Source organism: Tamandua tetradactyla, chromosome 18, assembly GCF_023851605.1.
Source record: "Tamandua tetradactyla isolate mTamTet1 chromosome 18, mTamTet1.pri, whole genome shotgun sequence".
Taxonomy (NCBI): Eukaryota; Metazoa; Chordata; class Mammalia; order Pilosa; family Myrmecophagidae; genus Tamandua; species Tamandua tetradactyla.
Genome location: NC_135344.1, coordinates 16,473,252 through 16,493,962, shown reverse-complemented (window position 1 = coordinate 16,493,962; position 20,711 = coordinate 16,473,252). Strand labels below are relative to the sequence as shown.

Here is a 20,711-nt window from a genome sequence, read left to right as displayed (position 1 = left end):
TTTTTGACAATATGCTCACAAATTATACACTCCTGCATTATATAACCTGTTTTAAAATAGCGTGTACTAATCCCAGGGTTCAACATTTTGCTGCTGGTAATGCTTGACTTGAGATTTTAGCTTGGCTGTCGGATAACAGGATTTATTTTGTGTAGGTAATAAAAAGCAGAACATAACAGTGATCAGCTGGACAGCATTTTAAGCAAAGTATCACGTCATTAATACTTCCAACTTAACTTTCATTTCAGAATCCAGAGGATTGTGTATTACAAGAGGAGAAAACATTTAGTTTTCGTTTTGTTTTTTTGTTTAATACTGGTAAACAGGTAATCACTGGGACTTTTCTTTCAGTGGTCACTAGTGCAGAGAGAATCTGGGCATTTTTGTGCTCTCTGCTATTTTGGTAAATCATTTAATGGAGAAGGCATTATATGTAAGAAAAAATAAATTGCCGTTTTCTTACCCAAGCTGCAAATCTTCGGTCCCTAAGGGCACTGAGAGCAGTAAATCAAGTTCTAGTTCGTCTTTCTTATATAATGTCAGGCCGATTCTTATCTAGGTGAGAAATAAATAACATTATGTTCCACATCTCCAAATCTAAGAGTTATGGAGAAGAAAATAAAACATTTGACAGGAGAAATGTTGAACAGATATCAAACAGTGATTATGTAAAAATAGACCCCAGCCATTGCTGATAGGTGCAGTTGTATAAGTTTAATGTCTAAGAAAGTAGCCTGCTTAATACTACAGAACTCCTGTTCCATCTGTAACATGACTTAAAGGCTGAATGACTAGAGGATAACTGTGTTTTCTAGCTGCATAATTTCTCCATCTGCAGAACTAGCAGGTGAGTAGCTTCAAAAGCCAATGCTGATAATCGATTTTGACAAGCATCAAGGGTGGCGCCAGAAACATGACAATGCAGCGGTGAAGATCTGTGGGCCTTCCCATCACGTGCGTTCCTTTTGTCCTCCATCTTCCTGGAAGACCCAGTCATTTGGAGCTGTGCTCATCTAGTCCGTAACCGACAAGCAGACACATCCCATGTTCTTGTGTGATAATGGCAGGACCGGCTGCATCATTTGCAGTGAACAGTGAAAATGTGGGGGCCACTGGTTAGAAAAGAGTTTAGCATTGCAAGACTTCCTCAGCGGCGTGCGTGCTGGACCAAGCCTGGGGCCATGTGTGGACTACCCAGTTTGCCCAGGTCACCTGCCCATGAAGCTGGCCCTGGAAAATGGAGTCACTTGTCATTTAGGAGTTCTTTCTTAAACATAGCAGGTGTAATTACAGGGCACCTGCGTTTCATGTTCCTTCTAAATTCTGTGCAAGTGATAGAGCCCCATGAGAAAGCTCCCATCCCAAATATGCTAACACCCCCTCCCCGTCCCCCGCCCCCCCACCCCCTCAGGGGTCTTGGCTTTTTGTCAGGGCTTCCTGAGGTGGCCCTTCATGGGTTGTAAGGCATCTTGTCCTCACTGATTCTGCATTTGCTGCCAGCTCTGGAACTTCTGGCATTTGAGAAGTGTCCATTTCTACTATTCTTGGCTGTTCTCCATCTCTTTACAGTCCCAACATATGCTTCACTTAGAAATAGACCGATCAGATAATACAAGGCTTTGCCATTAGACTCCAGATTTAGAGAGAACTACACATGTGTTAGGAAGATACTCACCTTTTCTATCTTATGTAATATAAAGTTTTGTGATTTTAGATTTGAAAATAGGTTATTTTCTTACTGTGAGGATTTTTTTTTTTTCATTTAGCTGTTACATCCTTTTGAGAGAAAAAGCTATGGATTTCCTCCTAGTTTGATTGATGACTGATAAATGTCAAAGAGTTATATTACCATACATATTATATTGCCTGTTTTCTTAAACCAATTTATAATTACCATCCTAGTGTTTTAACTGTTATCATCATAGTAATATTTTTCAAAAGTAGAAAGCAGATGTTAAATGTTTGTAGTTATTCCAGTTTCCATGTTCCTTTGAAATGTAATTTTCAAGCTCCATGAATATTTTTGCAACTGCTTTATAAAGAATATATTGCTTCATGCCTCAGTTTCTGTAATTGTAAAATGAGTGTTGCTTGGACCTAGTATTTATTCAGTGCCATAATATTACAAATATGTAACAAATTCTCCACATGTTAGATATGTATTGTTTTTTTTTAAACATAAACCAAGTACATTTATTTTCTCAACGCAATTGCTTGACCAAAGATGTTCATATCAAAGAAAGTTTCTCTATCTGATTCTCCATTTGCCCTCTAATTCTTCATCTAAGTTGTTATATTGTAAGTTTCAGAAGTTTTATTTTTTAATTTCATTGTTCAAATATAAAAAGAATTGGCATGATTATCAGTATATCACAGGATGAGTTGTGTTTATTCTGCTTGGTGAAATGCTCAACCAGGAGCTCTTCATAGGGAAGAAATGACATTTTAAGTCCCATGATGAATTTTCAAAAATGATCATTTTCCAATCAGAACATGCATAGAAGAGTACATACTTCTTACCTAAAATATAACAGTTGCTCAGATTATATTAAAATACGTAATTGTGTCTTCACTAGCAAAATATTACATTGGAATTCATTACTGAATATATCCTTTCTAAATATCATGTAACTAATGCTCGTTATATAATGTAAAACAGAATATATTAATTTAGGTAATAAGCATCGTTGAGATATTTTTAAATAATTCATAGTGAAAGAAAATGAACATATAAATACATATTCAGCCCATCACCAGTTACATCTGTTCTCATCCACAGGTGCATAATCCCATGAAAGCTGTCTTCTCTAAAGTAGCTACCAAGAGAGCTAACACAGTATCCAATTATTTCTATTGAAACAGAAGCAAATCAAGCAGATACACAGCATGGATTTTCAACTATTTTATCCTCATTCATAGGTTTTCCTGCCTACGTCTCTGTGACTGTCTCTTGAGAGTTGTCTGTTCCCTTTTGGCCATGGTTTGGTCAAACAGCATTAGGTCCTTTACAGATACTACCTCCTGGTAGACATTGTTAGGCTAATGCAGTCACGAGGGAATTGAGGCATCTACTGTACTAGAGTTGCTAGAGTACTTATGGAGAATAGACGCCATAATAAAGAGAGTTGGGAATGCAGATGGTTTCTGAAGTTGGTAGATCCACATGACTTAAGCCACGGTTATCATAGGAGGATCTTTCAAGAATTAATTAAATCCCTGAGAAAGTTTGCTTTTCAATATTGAAATTCTCCATATAAAATAAGTCCATTCAAAGGGATATCCAAAAATGTTGATTTGATTTCAGTGTGAGGCGAGTCCCAGTGAGTTGAACTCTCACTTCACATGTGCCCCTGGGACAGACCATTACCCTGGGACATTTGATGCACTGGACTCCTGGTGACCATCCAGAGTCAACCAGCAGAATCCAGCCTCCAAAGAGTGTTTGGTTTCCAACACCGACATAGGTTCTAGAAGTCTCTTCTCTGTCACCTGTGGTACCTGTGCCAAATTCTTCCAAAGAGTCTAAGGTACTAGAATAAACTAAGGGAAAAAATATAAAATATGTATATATTTTATGTACATATATAAAAATACATATATATGTAATCATTAATGGTTTATAGGACATTTGAGAATCATCAGATTTTCTCCCCAGACTAAAAACCATACTGTTGTTCAATAATAGCAATAAAAAGTTTACATGTTGTATGCATAATGCTTTCTGTGAGCATCTGGTATAAATGTAAGAAAATTTCTGGGTTCCTGGATTGGATGATTCTTATTATGTCTATAAAAAATTTTCTTATTCAGAAAACTTAAAATCTGAGCCACTCTCTGCTTTAAAGAACTAGGAGATTGTTTTCCTTCTCATAGATAGCTTAAAATTATTGATTATTGAAATTGAATAATATTGCCATCTTTTGTAGAAACATCATGGAACGGTAGGGATCCAACTAGACAAGTTTGGCCTTTACTGATTCAGAGAGATAGTGGTAATAATTTATAGGTATATATTTGAGTGAATATGTACATTATATAAAAAATAAAATACAAAAGAAACCCAACATGAGAATTATCTTCCAAACTTAAAATCTCCATATTTAAAAGTAAAAGCTAGCAAAAGTTATACAGTGAGAAATCTATTATTACTTTCTCCCAATTACACCATCCTTGTCAAAAATAGTTTAATAGTTGTGGTATTTGGAAATTACCTTTGTTTCCTGTATTACTTTACAAACTTAGTGGTGATTTTGCTTTGGAAAAAAGTGTTATTTATAGGATCACTTGTAAAGAGACAATTAGAGGTGTGAAAAATGAGTAACTTGGACTGCCAGACTTTATCTTAATAATGCTACATTTCCTTTCAAAAGTATACCACTAAGTAAAACGATGAGAATTTGAGCCTGCAGTGTTTGCTTTACTGATTAGTTGAGATACTATGGGCCCCTCACCATCATAATAAATATGCAAAGATGATGACTCATTTATCCATGTTAGTATTAGGAAAATTGAGAGATGAATAGAAATTAAAAATTAAAAGTTGACGAGTAGGAAGTCTTTCTAGAGCTAGCTTATTGTCATATTATTTTGTCAACTACATGAAATGCATGTTTATTGATCAGATATTCAAGATGGGTGATGCGTGATTAAAAAGGTACAAATAAATAAAGATTGGCTGATTAAAAAGGAAAAAATAGATGGAGCTATATAAGTTCTAGAACCTTAGACCAATATTATGTTTTGTGACAATGAACCTTAGTGAAGTCATTATAGAGTTTACAAAAGTATTGAATAATAAACATGAAATATTCATCAAATCATTATGGCTGTAAGACTGTTTATTTATCAGACATTTATCAACTGGACCTAGTGGTCATATGACTATGTCTCATTTGATTTTTTTTAATGTTTCTTAGAATTTATTTTATAGAAGGATTCATGTGACCAATAATGAGTATAAAAAGAAAAACAGTCATCATTTGATTTTCGTTGTAGTATTTCAAAGATTAATTATAAGAAGTCTGTAGATAACTAAAAGGATTTTAAAAGAGGGTTTTATTTAAAATGATCCTGTACTGCTATTATTGTAGCAAAAGTATCAAATTGCAGTTAGTGAATTAGAATGAACAACTTACAAATACCTGGCCTACTCAATGAGGTATAATTTAAATACTTTTAAAATATTGACATGCTTTTGACTTGTGTGCATACATGTGTGTGAAACAGTGATAACTAGCGCTCAGACCTAATCAAAAATATAGTCACTTAACATAGTAAGAGCGTTACTGAACTTGGAACCTTGTAAAGCTATAATAAATTGTTTATGTTGTTCTGAAACTACTGAAAAGTTTTTGTCACCTGTTCCCAACCTCAGAACAGTTACCACACTGTCGGATAGTGTGACAAATAGGGCAGCTGTGGATTTGCCCCCAAAACTAACAGTTAGCAGCTGAAATATAATGCTTACCATTATTATATGTGGCTGATGAGGAAGCAGCTTTTAGACAATTGGCTGCCTTATTTTTCTTTTTATATATTTAAAGGATAGGAAACTGGTTTTAAGCTCACACCATGCAAAATTGAATGTTTATCCCAATCTGTATGCAATTATGTACCTCTGGAAATAAAAATTAAATGAAGACATCCTGTATTAAGTAATCAAGTTTCCAGTTTTTCTCCTGCAAAGTCCACTATACCAGAGTGCCTCTTCCTCAGGTGTGACTGAGTTAGAGGGTAAATTTTAACATCCTCCTAGAGGTTAGAATTCGTAGACAATATATGTTAGACATTTGTCAAGCTGAGACTATAAACATAGTGTTCCTGTGTGCATAAGGAAGAAGTTGCCTTGGTTAGGAAAGATTGAAAGTGCTAAAAATGTTTCGTTAAGATATTCTCATCTTGCTTGAGGTCTGAATTGATCAATATCAAATAAATAAGTTTTCATTTAATAATTATGTACGTAAAGTATATTAGGCATATGTATATATCATGTTATGGATTTACTTATATGGAAAAAATTTGCATGGCAATTTCATCCCATAATTACATATTATAATTGGCTAATATATGTACATAACAATTAATTTAAATAGTTGCTAATTATTAGTTAAAACAACTAATTCAGGGCAAATGTTACTGAGTTGGGTTTCTATTCTGAAATGCATTTCTCATATATCTGAAATCTTAAAGGTAATCAATGTTAAATGCAATTGATAAAAAGCAAATAAGAAACTCATCAATATTTTCAGTATTGTGTTGTTGATTTCCATTAGCACAGTAATTTTCATCTTCAGTATTTTTTCTCAGGCCTTCAGATAATGGCATGAGATCATCGAGCATTATGGCCACAGTTTGAAATGGTGTCAGCTTATTTAAAAGTAGCTCACTCTCAGGTTTATCATTGTAGAGTACTTCAATTGAAGAAAATTGCTGGAAGAGAGGTAGTAGGGACAGGAGCTGAAAGGTTTATAGTAATTTCAAGTCACTTGCAAATTATTTGGTTGGAGAGGATGAAAGAGAAGAAAACGGGAGTTCCATTTCCATGAACTTGTTCAGTGACTGCCCATTATTCTAGATAAGTGGTCCATTTAATTTACTTATACATTATTATTTTCTTAACCATCTTTTCATGAAACCTAAAGATAATCCTCTCAGTCTGATGTTGAGAACTCCTGCTCCTCCACATTACAAGGTGTTCTTTGTTTTGTGTTATTGATGTAATTATCACATCCCTTTGATCTTTAATATGCATTGAAATTAAATAGAATAGTTAAAAAAAATTGCCAACTGTATCAATGATGTTTGCTGTTATAGAAGCAGTGATTCATGTTATCTTTTACTGGGGTTTGAAATTTTACAGGAGTCATCAAGACCGCCCTTCCCAACATGGATAGAGAGGCTAAAGACCAGTATTTGCTTGTTATTCAGGCAAAGGATATGGTTGGTCAAAACGGAGGACTTTCGGGCACTACGTCAGTTACCGTCACCCTGACTGATGTCAACGATAACCCACCTCGCTTTCCACGAAGTAAGATTTTCTCAAATGATGCAAGTTTACTAATTTTCCTAGCCAGTCCATAAAAGTGTCTTTAAAAGGACTTTTCCCCCTCTGAATACTTCTCAAACCATTGATTTTCTTACTGCATCTGTCTTCAACTGTATTTTATTAGGGGTATGATTTTAACCCATGAATGTAGAATTATGAGGTTACTGAAAACCAATAGAAGCAATCCTATGTTTGTATGAATCCTGTCTTATTATTTAAAAATATTTGATGCAAAATAATTTCAAATTTCTTTCATTCACATTTTAAATAATAATTACTGGGCCGTGCCAAGGTGGCTCAGCAAGCAGAGTTCTTGCCTGTCATACTGGAGATGCAGGTTCGATTCCCAGTGCCTGCCCATGCAAAATAATAATAATAATAATAATAATAATAATAATAATTACTAAATTTCTATACATTTCACTTTTTATTCTAAAACTTCTTATTCTTTAATACATTCTGTAAATTACAAGAATTTACAAATTCCTAATATTCAAGTATGATTTTTAAAATTTATGCATTAAAATATTGTTCTGTTTTTAAACATAAAAATAGAAGACTGTCTAACTATTTTATGCACACTGATCAATTCCTTTAGGAGTTCTACCACATTTTTCTTGTGCAAATATTCAATGTTTCAAAGTAAATCAGTCTAAGGAACCTGAAAACTACATGCTCTCAATTTAGCTTTTTTGTCCAAAATGACTTTTGACTTAACCAAGAAACAAATCTCTAGGTAAGAGTGTCCTGTTTGTAGAAAGCATTTCATCTCACTCTTTTAGTTCCTTTTTTTTTTTTTTCTGAATGAATGTGGTAGTTCTTTAGAATGCTCAAGGAAATAAGGCAATTGTATATACTACAGTGTCCCTGCACTATTTGCCTGGTAGAAATGTAGAATTAAGTTCTCCCACAAACATCTTAGAAGTGAACAGTGCCAAACAGGGAAGCTTTCTGAGCATGTATGAATGCTCCCATTTTTCTCTTCATATGCATCCTCTTTAGATAGTTAATTTTTATTTTGCATATTTAAAAAAATATATGTTCTTATATAACATGTCGTGCCACTTGGAAATATAAAAATGAGCCCAGGCTCAGCATTTTTTGTTCAATGAACGTAGTCTTCACAGGGCACAGGTTTACTGTGGGGGACAGGAGGAGGATGGAAGAATGGGGGTGGGGGTGGAGAAGCAAAAATGCCCTGAAGTTGAGATCGAAGTAAAATGAACTGCTGTTCTTTTCTGTAAGCCTGGAGAGCTAAGAATTGATATTTATAATTTTGTCATTTCAATTGTCATGCTCCGATGAGATAGAGCACAGGATTTCTAGCTTATTAGATATTTTCCCACTTATTAAAGTAAGGAAGACCAAGGATATGGCAGTAGATCTATAATTTTTTGCTGGGGCTTCCCGTCATTCACTTATCTTTCTAGACTTGAATGTATTGGCGTTCACTAAGGACATTTCTAGATATGTGAAAAGAATCGTGCAAAAAGGATAAGGATATGCTGTGATGATTTTTTTAAACCAATAACTAGTCACAAAAGTTAGAAAACTGTCATCAGCAACAAGTCTCAACCTAAAATGCCATCCCTTCATATAAATATATTTTCTTTGTATATACCTCACAAAGAGAATCATTTCTTCTCTTTTTGCAGGAAAGTGAAAATGCACCAAAAGTTAACAAGCAAAAATGGAAGAGGGTGCAGTAAGCAGGAAATACATAAATGAATAGAGAAAAATGGTGATGGAGCATAGTGTTCTGAGGAGTTCCTTAGTTTCTTATGGATGGTTCATTTTTAGTTCATGTTCCTTTTCCTCTGCCTCCTCTGACCTTTATTTTTTGGGGTTGAGGAAGAAGAGTTTTTATAAAACAAAGTTTTAAAAATGTATTCTTTCATTTTTTTACTTCTCTCTCCTCCTGTTCACATGTTATCACCTGTGTCCTGGCACCATTGTGCCATTACATGCAATCTAAAAAAGAACTCTTATCTTAGGCAAATTTATAAGCCAAAGGAAGAATGATACTGTCTGTTGTAAATCTTCTAGTTCAGTTTTCTTAAACTTTCTTAATAAAACATGCTATTAAGCAAATTTCAACATTGTTATCAAGTATTTAGGCTTCTATGACCATGTGAAACCTAAAGCTATACTTCAAAAGAAAAAAATAATTTAGTTGTATTATTAAAGCTACATCATTCTCACCATAAAAGTGCAGGAAGGACATTTTTTTCTCTTGTCTTTCAGGAAGATATCTGTTCCTGCTGTCACATTGTGATTATTACCTAATTATCTCCACCTGATTTCTTGAGGCTATATGAAACTTGTTGTTTGACTCATAGAGCTGTTGTATCTTCTTTACTGAAGAGATGGGGGGACAAAACAAATTTAGCCAAAATGATGCTAAATAGCCGAATAGTTCATTTTTTTCTTTGGTTAGCTTGGAGGAAGGTTTTGTTCATTTCTCTCTTTGAATTTCACAGGGTCTTACCAGTATAATGTCCCAGAATCACTACCTGTGGCATCGGTTGTGGCCAGAATTAAAGCTGCTGATGCAGATATAGGGGCCAATGCTGAAATGGAATACAAAATTGTGGATGGTGATGGATTAGGGATTTTCAAGATTTCTGTTGACAAAGAAACACAAGAAGGAATTATTACTATTCAGAAGGTAATGTTTTCTGTGTTTTTTATTTTCTACAAGGGTAGCAATACAGAGATTATTCCACTGAGAGGTCAGATGGAAGAATGTACTAGATAAACTAAAAGGCTGTATAGTAACATTGCTATTTTCATTTTAGGAAGAGAACTATGAATTTATTCTTGTGTCAATCTTAAGGAACCTTGAGTGATTTTTGTAATAATGCCTTCTCAATTCTATTTTCTGAATGAACTCACAGCCCTTATCTGTTAACTATAATAATAAGGCACACTGGCAAATGTGCCATTTACAGTGATCTACTTGGTGAGATGAACATGGTTCTTCATGGATGATTCCGCTAATGAAACCATGCAATCACCAGATACCTCGGTAAGCAACTAGACAGATGCTCTGCATTTCTGAAAATAATATAAAATAACCTTGGAGACAGAAGCCAGAATGTTGAGGAATTACTTCACTCTAATTATTCCTTTTAAAAATTTACGTATAGTATGTTAAGTACTTGAAGAAATCGTACAAAAAGTCACAGAATCTTGTGAAGCCTATCAAAATCCCTTGAATAAAACTGCAAAGAAATTAGAAAGAAAAAATAATCCAAACTAAAGATTGTTGGCCAGGGTACATTTAAATTAGCCCCCAACGCTGGTTAGATATGAGGGAAAATGCCCACTTTAATGCCTCTTTTCTGTACAGACATGATCTTTGACAAAGAATAAAATGTTGAAATTCAAAAGGAATAATAACAAAATATGGTCTTATTATCTCAAGTACTTAAAACACAAATAATTAAAATATATATGAAGATCCCTCTCCTCTTCCAAAGACAGTGGGAGTTTTATGGCAATTTGACAATCCAGGTGTATAACTTGTAATTAACACTCTTCAATAATCAACACATATCAATAAAGGAAGTTATGTTTTAGTTGTTATACGAAGACATATGTTTGATTCCAGGCCAATGGGTAAAACATTTCTGCAGTTATTTCCAGTGGACAGCTGCTGTTTTAGCTCAGCTGGTGACAATCAGTGCAAAAAATTTTAATAAGTCGGACAGACCAACTGTTGGTAGGATGTTTTTTTGTTGTCTAAAATAAAAGCAAAAGAACACAGTTCCTCAAAGATTTCAGAGATTTATTTGAAATCAATCTACTCATGTTCAAAAAAACTTTATAATACTGAAATATATTTTAATGAACACATGTATTTCATATAAAGGAATAGCATTAACATATATATTGAATATGTACCTATAAACACAAAAACATACATATTTGACAATGGTGTTTTATTTGGAAATAGAAAAATCAAATCTATCCTCAATTCCTTAATATTATTTCCAGATGTTTTAGGGAATTGTTAAAAAGGAAACCACTGGGGGGAAAAAAAACTGGATAAAAATGTATTTAATCTAATGATGTACAAGGATAGTTCAGTGGTAGAATTCTCGCCTGCCATGCAGGAGACCAGGGTTTGATTCCCGGCCTGTGCACATCTCAAAAGCAAACAAACAAACAAAATTTCAACAAATGGTGCTGCAATAATAGGATACCCATGGAAAATAAATGAAATGTGACCCCCGCCATACACCATACAAAGAGATAAATATATATATTTAATCTAAAAGCATAAAACACATGAAAAAATTTCAAGGAGAAAAGCTGATTCTCACATATAATAACATAATAACCTAAAGTGTTACTACTGTAACAGGTATTGGGCAGAACTTAGTTTTCAACAATTTACAAGCTTTATCTTTTAAATTCTTTCAACAGTCTCATGATGATATTATTAGTATACTTACAGACAAGGAAATTAAAATTGACAGGGAATAACCTTTCTGTTTTCACCCAGTTAGTAAAGACTTAACTGTATGAGAAACTCATAAATATTATAAATGTTTTAAGAAAGACGTAAGATATTTAACATATAAGTAACTCACACAGATTGATAAGAAGGACAAAAAATCTTGGTAAATGACCTAAAAAAAAAATACAATTAAAAAATATAAAGGTTGAAATAAATCACACCTCCAGTAGGAAGAGAGACAAAGAGGTAGCATTCTTTTTTATGTTTGAAATTAATGTTTAAAAACTCAGACACAATTTTAGGGAGCAGCATGTGAAATATTGTACCCCATGTCCTGCACATGGATTAATTTTAATATTTTTTTTCCAAAAGCGTTTCAGAAATATGTACCAAGAGATATAAAATGTTAAACTTCCTTGTGATAATGTCTTAAGAAAATCATTACAAATTGAGAAAAATGTTTCTGTACATAAATACTGTTATAACTCAATTAGCACAGTGAAACCATGGAGATATTTTTAAATGCCCAACAATAGAAGAAATGGTTAAGTAGAGTTTGATGTTGCCATCTTATTGACTTTTACACTTAACCATAGTTATGCTTAGTTTTAGCATAAGCAGTATAGGAAAAGAATATATTAAAATATCGTGTGATAAAGCAAAATTTTACAAACGTTCTTTACTGTTTTTCAATATAATATAATATGGCTTGGTTATTATAATTAAAGTGCTATTAAATGCATAAAATATTATTAAATGAACAAACTAAAAATATCTCAAAAGTAATTTATGATCTACTTTGACCATTGTTGGGGAAAGAAATTCCTGTCCCAAAGCAGAAATGAGTCACAGAGATTTCAATTGCTGGTCCAAGTTTAGTGTATTGTAGAAGAACATTCAGATATTAAAAACAATGTTATCTACTAACTAATAAATTAAGGTTACAAAATATTTTATGTCCTTGAAGCATTTAGGTTAATATATTTTTTTGTTTTTTTACATTAAAAAACATTTTTTATTGTATAGTATAACATAGATATACAACGCAAAGAAATAAAAAAGCAATAGTAGTTTTTAAAGCACTCTTCAACAAGTGTTACAGGACAGATGCCATAGTTTGTCATGGGCTACCATAAGGTCCTCTCAGATTTTTTCTTCTAGCTGCTCCAGAATATAGGAAGCTGAAGGACTTTACTTTTTTATCATCACAATCGACTTTTTTTTTTCCTTCTTTTTTGGTGAACAATAACATGTATACATAAAAGCTATAAATTTCAAAGCATAGCACCATAGTTAGTTGTAGAAGATATCTCAGACTTTGATATGTGTTAAAATTTCACAATTTTAGGTTTTTACTTCTAGCTGTTCTAAAATACTGGGGGCTAAAAGAGATACCAATTTAATGATTCCACATTCATATTCATTGGTAAAGTCCTATCTTCTATGTATAACTCCGCCATCACCTTTGATCTTTCTGTACCTCTATTTGGGGTTGTTTGGACTATGGCAATTCTAAATTTTTGATATTGGAAGGGTTTGTCGCTAATATGGGGTAGGGAGATGGAACTATCTGATGTTCTGGAGAGGCTGGGCTAGGTGTCAGGAGTTATCTGGACCAGGGACCCATCTGGAGGTTGTAGGTTTCTGGCAAGTTATTCTAGTGCCTGGAATCCTTGTGGAATCTTATATATTGCCCTAGGTGTTCTTTAGAATTGGCTGGAATGATCCTGGTTGGGGGTTGGCAGGTTATGATAGGTAGCAAGGTCTACCTGAAGCTTGTGTAAGAGCAATCTCGAGGGTAGCCTCTTGACTCTATTTGAACTCTCTCTGCCACTGATAACTTTGGTAATTACACTTCTTTTCTCCCTTTTGGTCAGGATGCAATTGTTGATTCCATGGTGCAAGGTCTGGATTCATTCCTGGAAGTCATTTCCCACATTGCTAGGGAGACTTTCACCCCTGGATGTCATGTCGCGTGTAAGGGGATAGTAATGATTTCACTTGGAGAGTTGGGCTTAGAGAGACTGAGGCCACATCTGAGCAACAGAAGAGGTCCTCCAGAAGTAACTCTCAGGCATGCCCATAGGTAGTCTAAGCTTCTCTATTACCTACATAAGCTTCACAAGAGTAAGCCTCATGATCAAGGGCATGGCCTGTTGATTTGGGTCTCCCTAAAGTTTGGCACAGCATCAGGGGATTCCCTGATAGTAAAGTTTGATAGTTCCATATTCTTCCTCCCCTCCCTCTGGGGACTTTGCCAATACTTTTTGATTATCTGCTTAATATACTCTAGGATGTTTCCATGTATTATAATAATATATACAGGATTAAAGGACCTCTTTCTTATTCTGTGCTTCCTGCATTTCAGTTATTCAAATGCACTATACAGATAGGTTGAGTTAGATTATGCACTACAAAAAATTTCTGTTCCAGATCAAATAAAGCTTACCTCCATTACTCTCAAAGAGTATGTGTGGTTCTAAAATATAGACAATGTCTTCCTTACCCCTATGTTCTGAATTACTTTAACCCCAATCTATTCGGCTTCATTCTTATCTCTAAGTATCAGGTTATATGTATAAAGCAGCCTCTCAAAATCCAGCAATAATAATTGCCACTCCGGACTTAATGTGGCTGCTCTAAAAGCTTACAATCTAGGTTCCTGTTTTCTTATAAGCATTTACTAAAGGTAACCATACCATTGTTGTTTTTTTGTCTCATCAAATGTCCCATGTATTCATTCATGTCGTTGCATGCCTCATAACATTCTTCCTTTTTGTAGCAGCACAACCTTAGTTCATACGTATACACCATCATTCGCCAATCTACTTCTCCATCAGTGTATCCTTCAGCCACCTGTATTAATTGGGCATCATGAAGAGGGCCCAAAGTTCACAGTACAGCTGTGCATATTACACAGGATGTGCTTTTCTTTTAGAAAGTACTCTGGGCATATAGCTTTAGAATGCTTTTCAATGTGTTTAAATATATTCTTGCTCAGATACCTAGTTCAATATGTAAGTCACTTTCAGGCTCTGGGTAGTAGGTTTATTTAGAGTAAAATAGTCATAAAGGGGAAAGTTATAATTGGGGTTTATTTTTTCCAGTGGTACTGTCTATTTTAAGCCCATTTCCTTAGGAACAATATTAAGGTATAAGGTAGTTTGATCAAGAGGTAGAGAGGATATTGAAAACTATAGAAAGTGTTTTGATCTCAAAGACAGAGCTAAAATCTGGAGAGAAAGAAATGCTTCTAAAGATGACGAGTTGTCAAAGAGCTTTTTTAGGTAATCAGCATTAAACATAAGACATGAAATATACACACACACGCACGCACACACTCACTTTCACCGGCCCTGATGGTACCACACCATGGTTGTAGAGAACAGAAGGAAGAATTTCCAGAAGGATTTCACTTGGATCAATTCCTGAAATATCAACAACAGCATCAATTAAGGTTCAAGTTCTAAAAGGAGGTCATGGAGCTTAATGAGAGCTTATTTGGCTGTAGACCAGAAACCAAGCTGTATGGAAAAAATGCAATGTAATGATTTTCCTAACTTAATTCAAGATCACATTTTAACTTAGGTTTTAGTATTAAAAAATCTAACAATGACAGGGGGAGCGAACTATTGAGAATATACTATTCGTGATAGCTATTTCATTGAATTCAAGAGATTAATGTTAGAAATTGATATACCTAGGTACCATGGAGAAAACAGGGATGAGAAATATCTTTACAATCCATTTGCTTATAATCTAGCAGGAAATAGTCATCTTAATAATAACAGTTTCATGGTAATACAACAAACATTTATACAGAGATTACTCTGTCAGTCACTGTTCTAATTGCTTTACATTTATAAATAATTTACAATAACTCCATGAGGTTGGTGAGATGAGCAGGTAACTCAGCGTGATAACATGGAACAATATGAAATCCTAATTGCGCTCAGCGCTTGATGAGCGCAGTATGTTGGGGCAGAGAGGGACTGGATGGTGGAGATACATAGCTCTGCATTTGCAGAATGCTTCTGTCCCTTAATATGCATTTATTTCAGACTTTCATTGGAAACCTCTGCTATTCAGTTTTTGTGTCAATAATAACAACCTTTAAGGTAATAATAAAAATTATTAAATGCAACTTAAAGATGCACATAAAAGTCCTAACCCATAGTTACCTTTTAGTAGAAGGAAGTTGTATTAATACTTAAAGAGATGATAGAAACATTCAGAAGGGGAATGAGGGTTGGTCTCTACTTTGAAAGATTTCAGCAGGGGAAATAGCAGCCAGAGGTGTGTGAGAATGAAGGAGCAGCAGGTGACATGGACGGGTAGATACAAAGTGCTCTGTTATAGTGAATTGTTCTTTTTAATTATAGCACCAGGTGGGAGGACGAGTGAAGAGCACTAAGTCTGGAAGGAGGATCTGTGCTCATCATAGAAGGCCTTGAGTGCTGTGCTTGCTGTTTAGACTTCTTAGAGCAGGGGTTGGCACACAGCTGTCCATCTATTCTGTGTGGCTCATGCGCTAAGAATATCTTTACATATTTAAATAGCTGAAAACAATCAAGAGAATACTACTACTCGGGGATACTTGAGAATTATATGGATTTCTAATTTCGGTGTCCCTAAATAAAGTGTTGTTGACAGACAGCCACGCTCATTGGTTTACATGTGGCAAAGAATGTAAGTTGCACAAAGCCTAATGTTTATAACCTGAAACTTTATGAAAAAAGTTTAATTGATCCCTGAAGTTCATAGCCATTTGATGATACACATAAAAATGTAAAGGGCTCTGTTTTATATTTTGTGAAAGAATATCTCAAACCACCTGCACCTCTCTCATTGCCACCCATGTAGTGTGGCTTGACAGACGTAAAAGCAGATTCTCTAGGCCCCAAAATGGGTCAAAAGCATCAGTAGTTTGAATGGATGTGACTCAAAATTTGATCCCAGGTTCTTAATAATCCTCCTTATTGCTTATCATCATGGGCTGTGATGTTAACATTACTTTGGTTCAGTTTCCTATTCTATGTAGTTTCCAAAATACATAGTATTCAACATTGAATAGATTCAGTTTAGGCATTACTTGTATTTCTTCCCCTCTCCTTTTTCTTTCCTCAATTGTTATTTTAATTTTTTTTTTTTTTTTTTTTTTTTTGCCAAGTATAGCCCTCCTAATTAAATCTGTCATGGAATGCATTGCTTAGATAGAAATCAATAATGAGAAATAAAAGCAGGAATTAGAATTTTATTGCTGAAATTTTTCTTTCATTTGTTTAACAACCCTATCCATCATACCATACCCCTCCTTGGAAACCAGATCTCTGACTTATTCTGATATGCTCTGAAAATAATTGCATAGCAATTCCTTTTGTCTGTAATCTTGATTCATAGCCTTTCGTATGAATTCTTTTATTGCTCTGTTTTCATAATAGCTTTTAGGCAGCCAATCAGAATGCACAATACCATATTTCTTCATGACTTAGCGACAGCAGATGCCTGAACTCATGTTGTTCCCTATTAGACACATTTTACAAAAGATTTCCATAAAATAATTGCAGTCATTTCTGTAGTAAATTTAAAATTTTTCTTTCCTAGGTCAGTTAAACTTTCACTCAAATATAGAATCCTTGGCATCCCTTTTAGTGATATTGAAAACCTGAACAAATAGCTTGAATGTTGTTGTGCTCTTTAATTGATATGAAAGAAGAAGGTAAACAAGATTTTTTAACATGTTCTCTCACATATAGACGCATACTACTTGGAAAAAAGTTTTCTCTCATAATTAAGTTTTATAAGGAATATAAAAGCGAACTGTAAAGGTTATTAGCCAAGCTATTTATCAGTTTCTGTAGGGTCTGCCTAAGAAGTAAACACATTTAGGTAAATGAAAATACTATGTTTTATTCTTATCAGTTCCCAAATTAATTGTTGAATTTCATGTACAAGCCAAGAACATGTTAATGACTGAGTCAGTTTTTCGAAAAAGAGGATTTGCATCAAAATTACCTGATGAATCTTTTAAAAATACATGTCGCATATCTGTGCCCTATCCTGGATTTGCTAAAACAAAATCTGGAAAGGGGTCAGACATGTGTTGGAAAATGCTATGGGTACTCCCGATTCTCACCTTTGGTTGAGAACCAGTGGGCTCGCTATGGCCTTAGCTAACAGGTGAGCCAAAAAAGTAGCATTATGAAAATATCACTGAATTTGTTACTAAAGTGTGATTTAGAGCAGTGTCTGCCAATATATGAACCTTCTTACGTGAAATCTCAGATAAGAATTAAAACTTTGCTTTCCTGGACCAATTCTATGAAGTTTTTCATGGCAAAGAACATAAAATGACTGTGTTTCTTTTTTTCATCCTTCTCTCTCTCATTTTAACCAACAGGATTCTTAGAGGCATTAGGATTGTGGCCTGAATAGCTATGTTCTAGTTTTTATCTAATTAAGAATTTTCGAGGCTCCTCTATACACTAACTTCACAATAAGTACTGGAAATATGAGTGAGGAACAAACTGTCTGGGGCTTAAAATCTAGCAGATGAATGAGACAGGCAGTAAACAAACATCTTAGTATATGCTCTGATTCAGATATTATAAGCCTAATTGGAGTATTTTGTTTATGTATTTTCCCCTTCATTATTAATTGGAGTTGAGCTATGCAAACTCTTTATAGTACATAACTTCATTGTTATGTAACAGCTATATGCATACCTAATATGTGCATACTGAATGGATCACCTTGGATTATAATTCTCAGCATTATATATTATTTTAGACTGTTTTACTCATACATCATACGATCCATCCTAAGTGTACAATTAGTGGTTCTTAGTATAATCACAGTTATGCATTCACCACTGCAGTCAATATGACATTTTCATTTCTTCCAAAGAAGACAAATTCCATATCCCCTATATCCCCCAATTATTGACCTTTAGCTTTAGTATAGCTCAGTGTTACATTTTAGCCCATTTTCTTAATGCCTTTTTTTCCGTTAAATACTAACAATTAAATGAAACAATCACTATAGTGGACAGTATTTCTTTATGTTAAGTGCTTTACTAATTTTAATTATTTTTTGTTGTTGTTTTGTGTCATTCAATGTAAAGGAGTATTTGGGAACAGTTTTTCTAATCGCGAGTTGGGGTTGAAAATCATAAAATGTTTTTCTCAGTGTCCCTAGAAGAAGAAAAGGGTGCTGTCGTCACAAATGTGTATTGACGTTGTTTTCATAGTTTGTACTTGACCAGTGCAACATTTCAGCTTTCCTTGCAAAGTTTTTTTTAACCTACTGTATAGTTTGATGTGGATCACTAAATTTGAGGCAACTTGTAGCATGTTAATTCTCTTGGAAAAATTAGTTGCAAAATAAAGATTCTGGCATATAACTATAACCCAGCTAGTAAAAATACAGAGGACCACCGTGTATCCTGATGGAGGGTGACAAAGGTGCGAAGGCTTGGTGCTGCACGGATCTGGCTGTGAGTGCAGGCTGCACAGCCTTGGCTCACATTGCCCCTAGTACTGCAGCCGTATTTTGAGCACCTGAAAGCTCCGATCTTAATGTAGTTCCCCAAATCAATGAAACTGACCTTTACATTCTGAGGAAAGTTATATTTTTTATTCCTTTGTAATGTGTACCCCTGGGCAGTGCGGTTAAATTACATGGTTGAAGGATATTATATTGATCTCCCAGTTGGAAACAATTTTTAAATCTTATCTGTTGTCTTTCAAATAATATTCTTAAGACCTGTATTTATCCAGGCAATGTATGGCAGCAGAGTGGATTAAGTTAGCTCAGAAGCACTTACCGTTGTCCCTGAGCCAGAAAAGCAGCAGGAATCTGAGTGGCGTTGTTATTTATTATTTTTGACTGCTGATGGTGCATTTTCATGGCAGAGTCCTTTCTATGCTTATTGACATTCATAAATGAAAAGGCCTTGCTTTACTGACTCTTTAATTGGTAATTCAATTTTCCTAATACCTTTCTTTATAGGAACTGGATTTCGAAGCCAAGACAAGTTACACCTTACGGATAGAAGCCGCAAATAAAGATGCCGACCCTCGCTTTCTAAGCTTGGGGCCATTCAGTGACACAACAACGGTGAAGATAATTGTGGAAGACGTGGACGAGCCTCCCGTGTTTTCCTCACCCTTATACCCCATGGAGGTGTCCGAAGCCACCCAGGTTGGGAATATCATTGGCACTGTAGCAGCTCATGACCCAGATTCTTCCAACAGCCCCGTGAGGTAACAGCTCCTTCCTCTCCTTTTTTACGCTTTGGCATCCATATGCCTTTCTTCATAACTTATGTCGCTGCACAATGATGCTTTTTCTCAAAGCAAAAAGAAACCAGTTTTGTATACATACTGAGCTGGAGTCGTTGAAGTGCAACGGGATCAGAAAAACAGAGTGTTTTACTGATTTCAAAATGTGTCACCAGATTATCCAAAGCCATTATTATCTAGCAATGTTTTAGAAATCCATTCTTATCCACAAGCAAGAGAGGATGTTTCTATTAAACCAATTATCCTGAGCCTCTTTCAAAGCAAATTGTGTTCAGAAGTGAAGTGATGCATATAGTAGTTGTAGGATAAATGCATATATGAGGAAAAGAGTTTTATAGACAATTCAAATTAGGAATGAATGTTTAACAAACCACCTTTCATTGTGGTCTATTTAGATCAAACACATTTGCTTATTATTTCCACTTATACAAAATAAAATAATACCTTATTTATGCATAAGGGATATGTTTTTAAATGTCCTTGCAGTGGACCTGTATTTAAGCTAGACATACTTTGATAGCCAGTTAATCCCTTCAGAACTAACAGAATGATGACACATAAACATTTGTGAATATCCCAGTATTCTTTCTTACAATTTTACCTATAATTTTTCCTCTGAGATCTACATTTATGGGTACGCATATGATAAAAATAGCTTTGGGATGATATTATAAATATAATACGTTTGGAAAAAATGCCTTGTTTAAATGTCCTGATTTGGGTTCATAAATAGTACACTTTACTTTTCAGTGTGAAGCTTTGATTTTTATGATAAAGACCATAAGATATAAAAACCAATTATAGTTTTTTATTCAGATATGTTCACCTTTTAATCCTGCAAACTTTCAAATTTAATTGATATTGAACAGTAGCAAGTTCTATTGAGCTAAATTCTTCA

The 20,711-nt window shown here is 34.5% G+C and overlaps 1 protein-coding gene across 1 annotated transcript in view; it reads left to right on the top strand.

Annotated features, from left to right (window-relative positions):
• The window catches only part of CDH7 (cadherin 7), a 128,841-nt gene that overhangs the window by 59,353 nt on the left and 48,777 nt on the right, over positions 1 to 20,711 (top strand). The window contains exons 5-7 of the mRNA XM_077135278.1: positions 6,860 to 7,027; positions 9,526 to 9,713; positions 19,521 to 19,774. Coding sequence (XP_076991393.1) covers positions 6,860 to 7,027; positions 9,526 to 9,713; positions 19,521 to 19,774 — 610 coding nt within the window. The remainder of the gene's footprint in view (positions 1 to 6,859; positions 7,028 to 9,525; positions 9,714 to 19,520; positions 19,775 to 20,711) is intronic.